Genomic DNA, 15082 nt, shown 5'->3' with positions numbered 1-15082 from the left:
GATGCAGCCTTTTGAAATATTTTAAATAGACAATAAATAGGTTTTTTAAAAATACGTTTCCTACTTATAAAATACATCATAATATTTGTTGAAGCATTCATCGATTGATAATGTTATTTTGGTAGCAGTTGCACAGAAACAGTATTCAATTTACTGATGGATATGAAGTAAAAGAAGATATTGGAGTTGGGTCTTATTCTATTTGCAAGAGATGTGTACATAAAGTCACAAATATGGAATATGCAGTTAAGGTATGTATTTATAATTTTTTGTTTTGATATCATTTTTACAGTTCATCCATGTGTTTCAGTAGTAATTAAGAACTACTGTCCTTCTTAGAAAAGGCTATCTTAAATTTGTTGTAGTAAGTTACAGTCAAATTGGATGTCTAATGACTATTATAAATCTATTTTAACCTATTGTCATTGAGAATTATAACCCTATGACCTATGATAGGTTAGTATTTCTAAGACATGGAAAGGAACCTTTATCTATTTCTCTATACTTGAACTTTTAACTTAAAGTCAATAAAAATGAAGCTACAGTCAAACCTAGTGTCCCTCTCCCCCTCAAGATCAGTAGGTTTTGACTACGTCTAGAACAATTTAATAGCAAATGGTTATTAAAAATTCAAAGCCTTTAACTCTACTTCTATCTTAGAAATTGTGTTACTGAAGCCCAGTTCTTGAATGACTGGAGATGGACATCAATTTCAGTATATTTGTATTTTGATGTCATAGAGACTAGAGAGGCAACGTGGCAGAGTGTGAAGGAGCTAACTTTAAGGCAAGCAAGACATGATCCTGCCTTTGACATATAGAGGCTGTATAATTCCATTAAGTTGTTTAACTTTTCAGTACCCTAGTCAGTTAAGACTCTTCAGTTTCAAAGGATATGCCAACTTGTCTTCATAGGAAGAGTTTTCACACTGGAGCATTCGCTATATCAATGAAATCATAGTTGTTGCCCTTATCCCCCTGTCTGTAAACTAGATAGTTCTCTTCTGTGATCTAATTATTTCTCTTTCCATAAAAGTACTAGTCTTTTCCAATATTTTGTTTATAACATAGTTGTGTTAGGTTGATAAACCTTGGTAATCATTCATTTTAATTTCTCAACTATCTTTTTACTCTGACTGAAATTTGTGTCTTACAGAAGTAAGAGGAATAAGGCCCAAGCTGGGACAACTAGGATGTACCCACCCAAGTGGCTAATTCAGAAATAGCTATAATGACCAAAACCTTTTTAGGAGTTACAGACATTAAGAATATAACCCTAGCTGTGTGACCCTGGGCAGGTCACTTAACCCCCATTGCCTGACCCTTACCACTCTTCTGCCTTGGAACCAATACGTAATATTGATTCCAAGATGGAAGGTAAGGGTTTATGTTTATATATATATATATATATATATATCCCTTGTCTGGTGATGGCATGTGATTTTAAATAAATAGATTACCAATTGAGGAAGATAGTAGTCCCTTTTCAGTTAGGTTCTAGCTATACTCACAGCAATAGAAATCCTGGCAGACGTATACCTTAGATAATTTCTGGTTTTCACAGAGCCCTAGGCCATCTGTCTAAGCATTATTACTATCAAGTGATCACTTGGTCATCTATTTTTAAATTGCCATGGCAGTTGTATAAACATTTAAATAACAGTAATATACATATTTACCTTCCATAGCTTCAAATACAGAGAATTTCACTGCACCTTAAAATATATATGTTACATCTATGTATACAAAACTACTATGTAAAATTTTCCATATATACATATGTATATGTGACTAAAGTTTATATATGTTTTGCATCCTGTATTTTAATTACTGAACTATTTTACAGTTAAAATGTAAGGACTACAAAAGAAAAAAAGGCATTCAAACAAAGCAAATAGAAAATTTTAATTTGTTATCAACTTAAAGACAGAAAATCATGTTGTTACCAAAAAATTATTTTTCAAATATTTTTCAAATAAATTTGTGAACATAGTAAAGCATTAAGGAAAATAAGCATCTGAACCAGAGATTTAAGAGTTGAACAATACCATTAGGATTTTAATAGAGCTAGTTTTTGTCAAGCTTAGTTTCAACTAAGTAGAGTTAATAATCATTTTATAGTAGTAAAGAATCCAGTGAACAGGGTTTCCAATGTTCATGTAATCAATAAAACAATTCTACAGATTATTTTATTAATAGTGGATAGGGATAAAATATACAAGTGAAATTTATAGATCACCTAAAAGTTCCACTATAACCAGTAGTTTTTACCATTTAACTGGCCAAATCGATTAAAAGAATTACTGAGAAATAGAAAATTTGAGTAACTTTTTTTTCCCCTTTCCATGATCACCTTCTTATAAAATAAACTACAAAATAGTGAGCAAAAAGCAGAAAAGGAAGAAACATAGATAATCTGACAGCCACATCACAGAAAATATATACTTGGAAGTTAACTCTCTGGTCTCATATTTAAAATCAGAAGGAATGAAATAGGTATTTTATTAAATTTTACATAGCTTTTCCTTAGGCTTGTGGGACTCTTATTTCTGTCATTCTAAAATTATTGCATGTTCCTTTCAGGACCCAGTAATAATAAAATTAGACTGGTATTGATTGCACTTCCTACATTTTTCTGTTTGGAGACTAAAATTAAATCTTATCTTCAGCACAGCCTAAACACAAGGAAAATAACAAAGTTATTCCAAGCAGTATGGTCAAAAGGCTGGCAAATGCTAGAAAATAGTTACAGATAAATCCATAGTAATTTTAGTCTTGCATTAGTAAAATATGTGTTGTCATAGACTCATGTTTATAGTATTTATATAAGATAAATCCTAAAGTGTTAATCGTTTTGGAGTCTACCAGTTATTCTTATAAATACTGTTTCATTTTTAGATTATTGATAAAAGCAAAAGAGACCCAACAGAAGAAATTGAAATCCTCCTCCGTTATGGACAGCATCCAAATATTATTACTCTAAAAGATGTAAGTTAATCCTTTTAGGATATATGACTTATCTTTTAGATAAATCTTAATTTCACTTGCAAGTTGTTGGGGTTTTTTTTCCATATAGTGATATAGCAGCAGCTTAAGTTTACTCCCTTTCCAACTATCCTACTTTCTGTTCTCCATATGTAGCATTCTCTCTCCTCTCTCCCTGCCTTTGCACAAGATGTTCTTCATGCCTACAATGCTCTCTTCTGCCTCTTAGAACCTTTGCTTCTGACCCTTGAAATTGCTTTGTGTTCATTTTATATATGTGTGTGTTTGTTTTATCCAGTAAGTATGTTTTATCCAAATAGGGCATAAACTCTTTGAGAACAGGACCTCTTTCTTTGTACCCCAAGCACCTGGTCTGGTACATACATAGTAAATTATGAATAAATGGTTGTTGAATTAAGGTTGACTACTCAGGACAATCAAAAGGATTTATTATTATCTATATCAGGGGTCGGCAACATATGGCTCTTTCTGCAGGAGCCATAAAGTCAATTTTTTTTTCAGGTGCTGTTACAGGAGCACACACTATGAGCACTGTACGGCTCTCACGAAATTACATTTTAAAAAATGTGGCGTTTATGGTTCTCACGGCCAAAAAGGTTGCCAACCCCTGATCTATATCATATATTAAAAAGGTGGGTCAAAGAAGTGAGAGATCTACTCTATAGGACAGATGGGATCATGATAACTAATAATGGAAAGAAGGCAGAGCTAGTTAATTCCTGCTTTTTTTTTTCTCTACCAAGAATAATGTTTTTTAAACTGAAAACGACCCCCCAAAAAATTGAGAATATACGACTAATTGCGAATTTCAGATTTTCATAAATTGATAAGACGTTGTTGTTCAAAACCCAAGGTAAAGGGTAGTAAAAGAACCAGAGGATTTGTTTGCTGTTTGTTTTTGTTCTCTTCAAAAGATCAAGGAGAACCAGAGTGTGCCTGGTTCTCTCAATATAAAAGGACATATGTCTCAAGTTTTTTAAATGATGACAAATTATCTGCAAACTAATATAAATCAGTGAACTTGACTTAAATTCCTATCAAAATTCTAGCATTTATTAATGAGTGCCTACTTGCTAGAGGGATAGCCTTGGAGTCAGGAAGACCTGGGGGCAAGTCACACTAGTGTGGGACCTCTCAGCTCATCTGGTAACTGACTTAGTACTAGCAATTAGTGAAAGGAGTTTCCACACAGGGTGCTCCCTCACATCAATGAAACCATAAGTCTAAACCAAAATATATATTATAGGCTTGATGATAATTTTCTTAGGTACATTCAGGTACCAAATGAATAGCCAAAGTAAGAGTAGTCAGTGGTTTGATTTCTATGTAGACAAATGTCTATAGTGCCATGCCTTTGAGATCTGTGATTGTCTCTTTAACCTTTTTATCAGTGACTTAGATAAAGACATAAATTGTTTATCAAATTTTCACATGGCATAAAGTTTGGAAGTATGCTCAGAATGACTAAGTTATGAGGTATTTTTGTTTTGTTTTGTTTTTTACCAATTATATATTATAAAAAATTTCCACACAAGTTTTCCTAAATTATATGGTTAAACTTCTCTCCCTCCCTCCCTTTCTTTCCCCCTCCCAATGCCGATAGGCAATTCAGTCTGAATTATATATGTATTATCATGCAAAATATATTTCTATACTGTTCTTTTTTGTAAGTGAGTAATCTTATAAAGCCAAAACCTCAAAATATAAACCCAAATAAACAGGTGAAAAACCATATGCTTTCATCTGCATTCTGACTCCAACAGTTCTTTCTCTACAGATAGATAACATTCTTTGTCATGAATCCCTCAGAATTGTCCTGGATCATTATCTTGCTGATAATAGCTAAGTCTGTCACAGTTGATCATTCCACAATATTGCTGTTTGTGTGTACAGTGTTTTCCTGGTTCTTATTTCACTCTGCATCAGTTCATATAGGTCTTTCCAGCTCTTTCTGAAATCATCCTGTTCATCATTCCTTACAGCACAATAGAATTCCATCATTATATCCACAATTTGTTCAGCCATTCCCCAACTGATGGACATCCCATTAGTTTCCAATTCTTTACCACCACAGAAAAAACAGCTATAAGTCAGAAGTTCTTGATAGCTTGTCTTAAGTCTAATAAACTGAAATTTAATAGGGTTAAATGTAAAGTCTTATACTTGGATGAAAAATCATCTTTACAAATTCAAAATTGAGTAAGAATGGCCAGATAATTATCTTTTAAAATATCTGAGGGCAGCTAGGTGGCTCAGTGGATAGAAGCAAAGTACTGGGTTCAAATGTAACCTCAGACACTTTCTAGCTCTGTGACCATGGGCAGATCACTTAATGCCAATTGCCTGGCCCTTAACACTTTTCTGCCTTGGAATTGATAATTGGATTCTAAGCAAAAGGCATGGGTTTAAAAAAAAATTTTGTGTGTTTTTTTGTAGCCATAGTATTAGAGGCTCAGTATTATGCAGCAGAGTGCCATGACACCAAAAGAGATGGTTCCATCTTAAACTTCATTACAAAGGGTATTGTGTGCAAAAAAGAGACGATAATTAGTCTACTCTCCTCTGCCCTGGTCAGACAACATGTAGTGCATTTTCAATTGTGGATGCCACATTCTAGGAAGGATATTGATAAGTTGGATGGTGTCCAGGGGAAGGTGGCCAAGTTAAAGGCTCAAGATTCAGTTCAGCATACATATATTGATCACTTCTTACTGGCCAGATGCTAAAGATACAGATACAAAAATGGAAGTGTACTCTCTAGGTGCCTATATTCTGTTTGAGGAAAATAACAGATACATGAATAAATGTATTTAAACTAATTTTAGTTAAGAGAGAATAATACCAATACCTGGAGAACTCGGGAAAGGTATTATATAGGAAGTACTGTCTGAATTGTGCTTTGAAGGTGCCTAGGAGGTTTCTACTATAAGGGGGGAAAAGGGGTTTTTATGGGTTCAATATATTAAAAGATGGTCGCCAGAGGATTGAATTATTATCAATCCTCAATTAAGAATAATCTCAAGTCAAAATTGACTTTTATGGAATTTATTTACAATTAGGAAGCTTGAAGGGAGGGAAATTAAGAGAGAGAAATTCTGGCCCGGTCCAGAGTTCCAGACCAGGTAAGAATTTAGAGGCCAAGCAGAGGGGCACAGAGGTTAATTAAACAAGGCTTCTAGCCACAAGGCCCTTTATAATTAGAGAGGCAAGAGCGGCCTCCTTGAGGGTAGAGCCTCCAGAAACGCCAAGGGAGGAGAGAGTCGGCCTAAGTTACCCATGTGACAATTCAAAAGGAAGCAGTCAGAGGTCCCACCAGAGATCCTTCTACACCAAGTTCCAAACACCAACTGCCTCCACAGGAAGTTACCATCATATTTCAAAGATAGCATCTTTTGTCACTTCCTGCATCCACCTCCTAATTTGCATTTCCAATCACAATAGACACCCTCATAGGACTGCCTAGGGGGCAGTTAGTTGATTCTGATTCTTCACCCACTCTAGCACAGGTGGGTTATGGGCCTCCCAGAATTAGAGGTGTTCTTACCTTTGGTGATTAAATCTAAAGATGGGCAGTGTAGACTTAATCTAATTATCACACTACACCGCAAAGATGGGAAGAGAACCTTGTGCAACAGGAATGTTACTGATAAGCAAGAGCAGGTAGGCCAGTATGGCCAGAACATAAGAGTTTGTTAGAATCAGTCTCTAATCAAAGGCCAAATGGTCACTTGTCATGAGATTTGTATAGTTTTTCACATATGAGTTGCTTCTGAGATCTTTTGCAATTCTTATGGTCTAAGAATTTTGGGGGTTTTTCCCTAAGAATTTAAAGTAATATCAGTCAAAGGCTGCTGATCCACAGAACAGATTAGATGTCAAGAATTAAGATAACATTTTTATTCATTTCTTTGTGGCAGAAATTTGTTAGTGTCACTTTTTTTCTTTGACTTGAATAGCTCTGTTCAGAACCAGAATTTTGGTATTCTGTATGTGACTACATATCTGCAATTACAGGAGTTTCTAAAAAGTCAAATAAGGTGGGTTACTGCCACCTGCCATCAGCAGCAACAAAAGAGAGCACCAAGAAGATCCCAGCTTAGGAAACTGGTAGATCAGAGCTGATATAAGATGGACCTGCTTCTGTCTCTCAGACAGGATGAGTCTTAAGTAACATCATAAAAGTTGTCCAAATCTTTCAAACAAAGGGAAAGATCAGTTCAGGACATATTTATTTGGCATGTGTGGCAAAGGAGAGGACACTTTAAATCAAGCATCCTGGAAAATCTTCATAAAGGGAGCTAACAGCACTTCTTAAATCTGTTTCCTTGTTCCTCCAACCCTGACTATGTTTCTGAAGAGAAGAATGTCAACAAACAGAGAAGGGACAGTGTTCTAGACAGCCTGAGTAAATGCATGCAGGCAGATGATGGCAGGACAAAATTAGGGAGATGAGCGGTCCTAGGTTCAAATCTGGTCTCAAACACTTCCCAGCTGTGTGACCCTGGGCAAGTCATTTAACCCCCATTGCCTAGCCCTTACCACTCTTCTGCCTTGGAGCCAATACACAGTATTGACTCCAAGATGGAAGGTAAGGGTTTTGGTTTTTGGTTTGTTTTTGTTTTTTAATTAGAAAGGAAGGAAGGAAGATGCGGAAGGGCTGAATGAGACTTGGGGTCAGACTGAGTTAAGAAAAGATGGATTCAGGGTCTATCATTCAGGCAGCATTTATAGGAATTCATATCTGCTTGGATCTTGAAAAGGAGAAAGAATGAAAAGGAAACATTAACTGCCTCAGCCCTGACTTCTAGAAAGATGTTTTTCAGCCTTAACTCTTGTATTTTTGTCTAGTTCCTATTCCAGATATGCTTCTGGCAAAAGAAATAGTAATATCCTTCATAAAGAAGGGATATCAGGAAATGGAGGAGGTCAGAGGGCAGGAAAAATTTGACACATTGCAAAGCACAAGGTGATAGGTTTATGGTTTTATCATTTGTTGAACATTTAAATGGTGCTATATGCTATACATCAAAATTAAACATAAAAGAGCATCCCTGTAATATCCATATAAAATATATATATGTAACTATATAGGAATATCCTTAAAAAATGGAGAGTATTTTTCCATTTATGCTTTCATCAGCAAGAGTGGATTTTCTTAAAAGAATTATTTATGAACCACTTTTTTCATATACAAACTGCTTTTTAAATTTCTATTTCTGTATGCAAATGGGAATGAGCTGTTGGAGAGGGAGACAATCTATTATGCATGAGGTGGGAGGGGATTGATTACTAGGGTCTGGGATAAGTTAGAACAGATCAGATAACAGCATAAGTAGAGGAATTTGATGACTGTTGAAAATTTTGGTTGAATATAAAACAAATCCTAATTTATTATCTGGGTATGGTAGACTAAATGTTTTGTTTTGACAGAAAGCTTCAAAGAATCATTCACACTTATTATTTGTATTTTGTAGGTCTATGATGATGGAAAATATGTCTATGTAGTTACAGAACTTATGAAAGGAGGTGAACTACTGGATAAAATTCTTAGACAGAAATTTTTCTCTGAACGAGAGGCTAGTGCTGTACTATTCACAATAACCAAAACTGTAGAATATCTTCATGCACAAGGGGTAAGTGTTTGAGAGAGAGAGAGTGAGAGAGAGAGAGAGAATGTGTGTGTGTGTGTGTGTGTGTTATGCCTGCTTTCTTTATTAATTTTTCTGTTTTAATATTTAAGTTTAAAATTAAGAAGATAAAACCATTCTGTCATTGTAAAAAGTTCTAACTCTCCTATTCACCTGGTCATTCTGCTCTTCTTATATGTATCTAAAAACGAGATATCTGTTTTGAAACCCCAGCCTACCTTAGCCAGAATTTCTTTACAAAACTATGTAATGTATAAAGAGAACCTTAGTTCTCATACTACCAGACCCTCCTGTAGTCCCTAACTGTGGCCCCATTGTAAGGGCAACATTTTCCCTTAAAGTAACTTAAAGGCACCCTTTGAAATTCATAGCTGCTTAAGACTGGACCAAAGGGGTCAAATCTTGACCTAATCTAAAACCTACTCTCTGGCCTTAACCAAGGGAAATGTATTACCTTCATTAAGTTTAACTGGCACAGACATGTATTAAAAAAGGATAGATTATCAGGCTCACTGGCAAATACTTTTTTGGAAACAGCACTCCTCCTACATCTAGCATTTATGTTCCTTTGTCCCTAGGCATTGGTAAGTAAGTGTGCCATTGTTGAAAGTGGCATGTTGTTGCTTTGTTTGTAAGATTTATCAGGCATATAAACCCTCTGGAGATTTTAGGGAACATATTTGGAACATATTAAGAACATAGATTTAGAGCTTCATAGGACCTGAAAAATTGTCTAATCCAAGCCCTGCATTTTGCAGAAATGAAAATTAAGCCCTAGACACTACATCAACTTTGAATGAAATAGTTTAATGGAAGTGAATCTTCAGGGTAGAGAGACTGGAAAGAGGCATTTGGTTGAATTGACTAGACCAGTGATGGGCAAACTACGGCCCATGGGCCAGATGCAGCCCCTGAAATGTTCTATCCGGCCAGGTGACATTCCTAATCTGACAAATACAATGTGACAAATACAATGAAACTTCGAAAGAGTTGCCTTAGAAACAGATTGACAGGTGATCATTTCCTTTCCCCCAGCCACCTCTTTAAAAAATTTGCCCATCACTGGACTAGACATTTAACTTGATTGAAAGCACTTGAAAAATTATTAGACCAAAAGTTTTGGTCATAGAATGGAACAGCAATAAGTCAGTAATATATGAAGGGAGGGAGAGAGACCTTTTTGTGCTGCTCAAAAAATCCTCAATTACATCATGATGATAAGGAACAGAACTGTTTTAAATTGAATTTATAGTTGTGATGTCACAGAAAAGCATTATTCTTGTTTGGGTTTTTCCTTATTCTAATTTCATTTAGTTTTAAAGGAACACTGAGCTCATCAATTCTTTTTATTCTTTAATCATTTCTGTAGTCTCTTGATTTTTCATGACACCATCTGAGGTTTTCTCAGGAAAGGTCCTAGAGTGGATTGCCATTTCCTGCTCCAGCTCATTTTACAGATGAGGAAAATGAGACAGACGAGGTTAAATGACTTGCTCATGATCACATAGCCAAGTAGTGTCTGAGACTGGATTAGAACTTGGGTTTTCCAAACCTCAAGCCCAGCGCTCTATCCACTGTACCATGTAGGTGCCCTCAGTTGTCTTTAGGAATAGAATAATCTTTGAATGAAACCTACCAAGTATTCTGTCGCAGATGGCAAAGGTAGGGGTGAAAATATTTCTCCTTTTCCCATCAAAGAGTAAGAGCAAAAATAACAACTTCCATTCTGACCAAAAGGAAATTATTTCAAGATTATGTTAAATATCTTCCACATTCTCAGTCTAATTCAGAAGAAAAAAAACACTCCATCCTTAGTAAATTTTTAAAATAGCTACCATTTTACTGTGGAGCAAAGCAGTCTTCATCTCTTTTAACAAAATTTAGTATAAATTCCTTTGCTTATACAGCATTTAAAAGTTATTTTCAAATGGGAGATATTTGCTTACCAATTTTAACAAAATTAGTAGGGAAATGCAGTTTTTCTAGATCATTTATGCTATATTTTGTGCCAATATCAAGAAGGAAATATTTGATCAGTATTAGACAAATGAGAGAACAAAATATCTTGTTATTTATTACATAGAGAATTTTTCCTTTTTAAATGTTCTCTTGATTCTTTTTTTTTTTTTTAACATCACTTCCTAATAACTCCCCCCAATAAATTCCTCCCTTGAAACCTTAAAAATAAGTATGGTCAGATAAAACAAATGATATTTTGACTCTGTCTTTAAATGTATGTCTCTTTCCACACCTGTTCTCTATCAATCTCTGCCAGAGAGCAGAAGTCACTGACCATTAATCAGAGTTCTGAAGTCAGACAGCAAGCATTTATTAAGCATTGTGCTATGTGTTGAAAATACTAAGTCCCTACTTTTAAGGAGTTCACCATCTAATGGAAGAGACATAATGAAAACATACACAAAACAAGATATATACAGAATAAAAAAATGAATTGCAGAAGGAAAGAATTCCTTCATTGTTTTCCTTTTCATTATTTCTGTCATGTAAAGCTTTCTCAGGGTTGTCTTCTTTATTCTACGTCAGTTTGTAAAAGTTTCCTCAAGTTTTTCTGAATTCTTCATGTTCATCTTCTCTTTATAGCATTATCTTACATTGTTAAATCACAATTTGGTTTACAGTTCTCCAGTGGATAGGTTGTTAGTTTCCTTCCCATTTTTGCTGTTCTAAGTATTTGTGTGTATATAGAAGCTTTTCCCTTTGTCTTTGACTTTCTTGTGATATATACTTATAGTATCTTTGGGTCAAAGGATATGGTATAGATGACTGACTTTTCTAGTCTAATTCTATATTGTTTTCTAAAATAACTGGACCAGTTCACTGGTATACTGTAAGGGTATTCATGTCTTTCCACATCTCCTCTAACATTTACAAATCATTTTTTTGTCATTTCATCTTCTCTTACCAATCTGTTGAGCATAAGATGAAAAGTCAGAATTGTTTTGTTTGCCATTTCTCTTTTTTAGAGTTTTGGAGTATGTTCTTATAAGGTTTTGGTAGCTTTCATTTCTTCACTTGAAAATTATTCATATCTTTTAACTACTTCCTATTCTTCACTTTGTATTAATTTTCTATATATCTTGTTTGTTAAACTTTTATCAGAATATTTGATACAAAGATTTTTCTCCAGTTAACTCTATCCGAATTTTAAGTATACTGATTTTATTGGTTCAAAAACTATCCAATTTTATGTAACCAAAATTATCCATTTTGTTTTTTATAGTCAGTTCTGACCCTTTAGTAAAGAACCTTACCTTTCCCATAGTTACCACCTTCAATTCTCCATATTTTTAAATGATGTAACTTTTTTATATTTAGGTCATATCCGTTTCGAAGCTTCTTATGGCATATAGTTTAAGTTCCTGGTCTAAATATGATTTCTGCCAAACTGCTTTCCAGTTTTGCCAGCAAGTTTTATTAAATAAAAAAGTCTTATCCCAGTAGTCGATATCCTTCAATTTGTCAGACACTAGGCGATTATGTTCAGTGGCTTGTGGATCTTATTTAGCTACCCTGTTCCATTAAGTAACACTTTTTAAAATCACTCTCACAAGCCTACTTTTTTGGCTGTTTGTGAAATAGATTTATAAATAATATGAATAATAATGAAAACTAAAAATTTTTCATTTTGATTTATATTTCAATTAGGTGGTTCACAGAGATTTGAAACCTAGCAACATTCTTTATGTAGATGAATCTGGTAACCCGGAGTCTATTCGAATTTGTGATTTTGGCTTTGCGAAACAGCTAAGAGCAGAAAATGGTCTTCTGATGACTCCATGTTATACTGCAAATTTTGTTGCTCCAGAGGTGATTATGATATTATTGCCTTGTATGATTTATGTTTAACAGAGTGTTTTCAGTATTTGTTACAAAAAAGCTCCTAAATTCTGTTTTAGCACTATAATTGGAATATTTTAATGAAAATAATTTCAGCAAAATGACAACCCTTTTTTGTTTTTGAAAGTACAGTGAATCTAGCCACAACTTTTTGATCTCTAATAATACATCTCTGACTTGCTAATAGCATTTCCACTTAACTCTAGAAAAACTACCCTTGCCTATTTCTCTATCATTAGCAGTGCCATTATCCTGCTTTCCCACAACCCAAAACTTTGGTGTCTTTAACTTCCACATCCATTTCATTGTCAAATTATACCAATTTTTCCTTGCCGATATCTCTAGATTCTTTACTTTTAGCATTTTTACCACCTTCCTAATCTAAATCATCTCCTCAGCAAAAACTATTCTCTGCCACACCTACTCTGCTCATTTCTCTATCTCTGACATCTCTATTCAAACCTACCCTACACTGAGCTGCTAGAGTATGGTAAATGACGAAGTCAGGCCATCAAAAAGCATTTATTAAGCTTCTTTCTAGGAATACAAAGAATAAGTTATTACTAATAATATCTGGCATTTATATAGCTTTACATATGTTATTTCATTTGGACTTTACAGCAATACTGTGAGATGTGCTGTTACTAGCCCCATTACATATAAGGAAACTGAGTCTGGCAGTTTTAGATTATTTGCCCAAGTCATAGAACTAATAAATATCTGAGGCAGGACATAAACTCATCTCTTTTAAGCCCAGAGTTCTGTTCACACCAACTAAGCTATAATAATATTAATAGGAGGTAGAGGAAGTTGATAGGTAGCATTTCTATAGTACTTCAAAGTTTGCAAAGTGCTTTACAAATATAATATTTTTGTCTTCACAAAAACCCTGGGAGGTAAGGTATTAACTCTTATCCCCATTTTACAGATAAGGAAACAGGCATACAGGGGTTAAGTGACTTGCCCAGGTTCTATTTACAAGACAATAAGTGAAGCTGGATTTAAACTCAGATCTTCCTGACTCCAAGCCCAGTGCTCTTTCTTCCTTGCACTTCTCAGCTGCCACTTTACTACTTAAACTTAGTATTTCCCCACTCAATCAGATGCAAAGTTCTCTGCCTGGCCTTCAGAGCCCTTACTTGTGAGCTGAATTTCTGATTACTCCTCAACATGTATTTTCTGCTTCAGCTAAGTAGATCTGTTTGTCATACCTTTCACATTACCTGCCTGCTTCCACCTCTATGCTTTGTACATTTTTCTAAGTGTATTCCTTCCTCTCTCTTCATACGCACTCCCTCTCTCTCTCTCTCTGTCTCTCTCTCTCTCTCTCTCTCTCTCACACACACACAGTCACTACCACCACCCCTTTCTTCAAAACCCAACCCTAAATTCCCAGCCTCTAAAATGTCTTCCATTGATAAACATTTGTAGTCTAATTATTTGTATTTCCAAGAAGGAAGGAATTCTCTTGGAGAAAGAACATTGTTATTCCTATATATGTATCTGTATTCATATACACTCCGCAATTTCCATAGTACTTACTTACTATGTTGAACTTTGTTGTATTTGGTGGAACTTAAAGTATTGACTGTTACTATCAGAATTTATTTTAATCAAAGTTCTGTAATATCAGTGGTGAAAGGTAGCACAAAAACATGCCAGATTGCTCAGATGTTTTCTCTATGTAGCTTTGTTTCAAGAAAGGTAAATAGGGGGCAGCTGGGTAGCTCAGTGGATTGAGAGCCAGGCCTAGAGACGGGAGGTCCTAGGTTCAAATCCGGCCTCAGACACTTCCCAGCTGTGTGACCCTGGGCAAGTCACTTGACCCCCATTGCCTACCCTTACCAATCTTCCACCTATAAGTCAATACACAGAAGTTAAGGGTTTAAAAAATTTAAAAAAAAATTAAAAAAAAAAAAAAAAGAAAGAAAGGTAAATAAACCTTGATAAATCTAATTTTAACAAACAAAAAATCTATCCTCTAAGACTAATAATATTCTCTCAATTATTAATATTAACTTTGTTTTTACAGGTTTTAAAAAGACAAGGATATGATGCTGCATGTGATATATGGAGCCTTGGTGTTCTTCTTTATACAATGCTTACTGGGTGAGTTCCTATTTTATAAATGTTTCTTTGAATTTAATCCTTGCTATGTATCTTAAGTTTAACAATAACCTTTTTTTAACCTTGGATTTATTCTTCCCATGGAAGATTTTTAACCAATCTTTTTTATTAAATCTATTAGATATAAATATTATCTATAAACATCTCATCTGTAATCAGACCACTGTTAATGATTTTCCATTGAATGTCTACTTCCTTATGCTAATTTCCCATACTTTAATTATAAATACATACTATATGTTAAAACTTCCTAGAATAAACTTTTCAAGTTTGATATAAAAATCTCTACTGTTTCTTATGTCCAAAGAAGGATTTTTAGTTTGCTGCTCATGTGAAAAAGTCCTTAAATTGGTAGAGCTGTTGCTTATTTGAGACAAAGCTGGGTATAGATTTTTTAAATGTCAGTTTCTCTTCCCAATTTTATTAGGTAGTAGTATATAGTAT

General features: G+C 34.5%; 1 protein-coding gene across 1 annotated transcript in view; it reads left to right on the top strand.

Annotated features, from left to right (window-relative positions):
• The window catches only part of RPS6KA3 (ribosomal protein S6 kinase A3), a 103329-nt gene that overhangs the window by 79101 nt on the left and 9146 nt on the right, over positions 1-15082 (top strand). Inside the window, exons 15-19 of the mRNA XM_044670137.1 lie at positions 126-251; positions 2898-2987; positions 8480-8638; positions 12320-12481; positions 14544-14620. Coding sequence (XP_044526072.1) covers positions 126-251; positions 2898-2987; positions 8480-8638; positions 12320-12481; positions 14544-14620 — 614 coding nt within the window. The remainder of the gene's footprint in view (positions 1-125; positions 252-2897; positions 2988-8479; positions 8639-12319; positions 12482-14543; positions 14621-15082) is intronic.

The sequence above is a fragment of the Gracilinanus agilis genome, chromosome 3 (assembly GCF_016433145.1).
Source record: "Gracilinanus agilis isolate LMUSP501 chromosome 3, AgileGrace, whole genome shotgun sequence".
Taxonomy (NCBI): domain Eukaryota; kingdom Metazoa; phylum Chordata; class Mammalia; order Didelphimorphia; family Didelphidae; genus Gracilinanus; species Gracilinanus agilis.
This window is presented reverse-complemented; position numbering and strand designations above follow the sequence as displayed.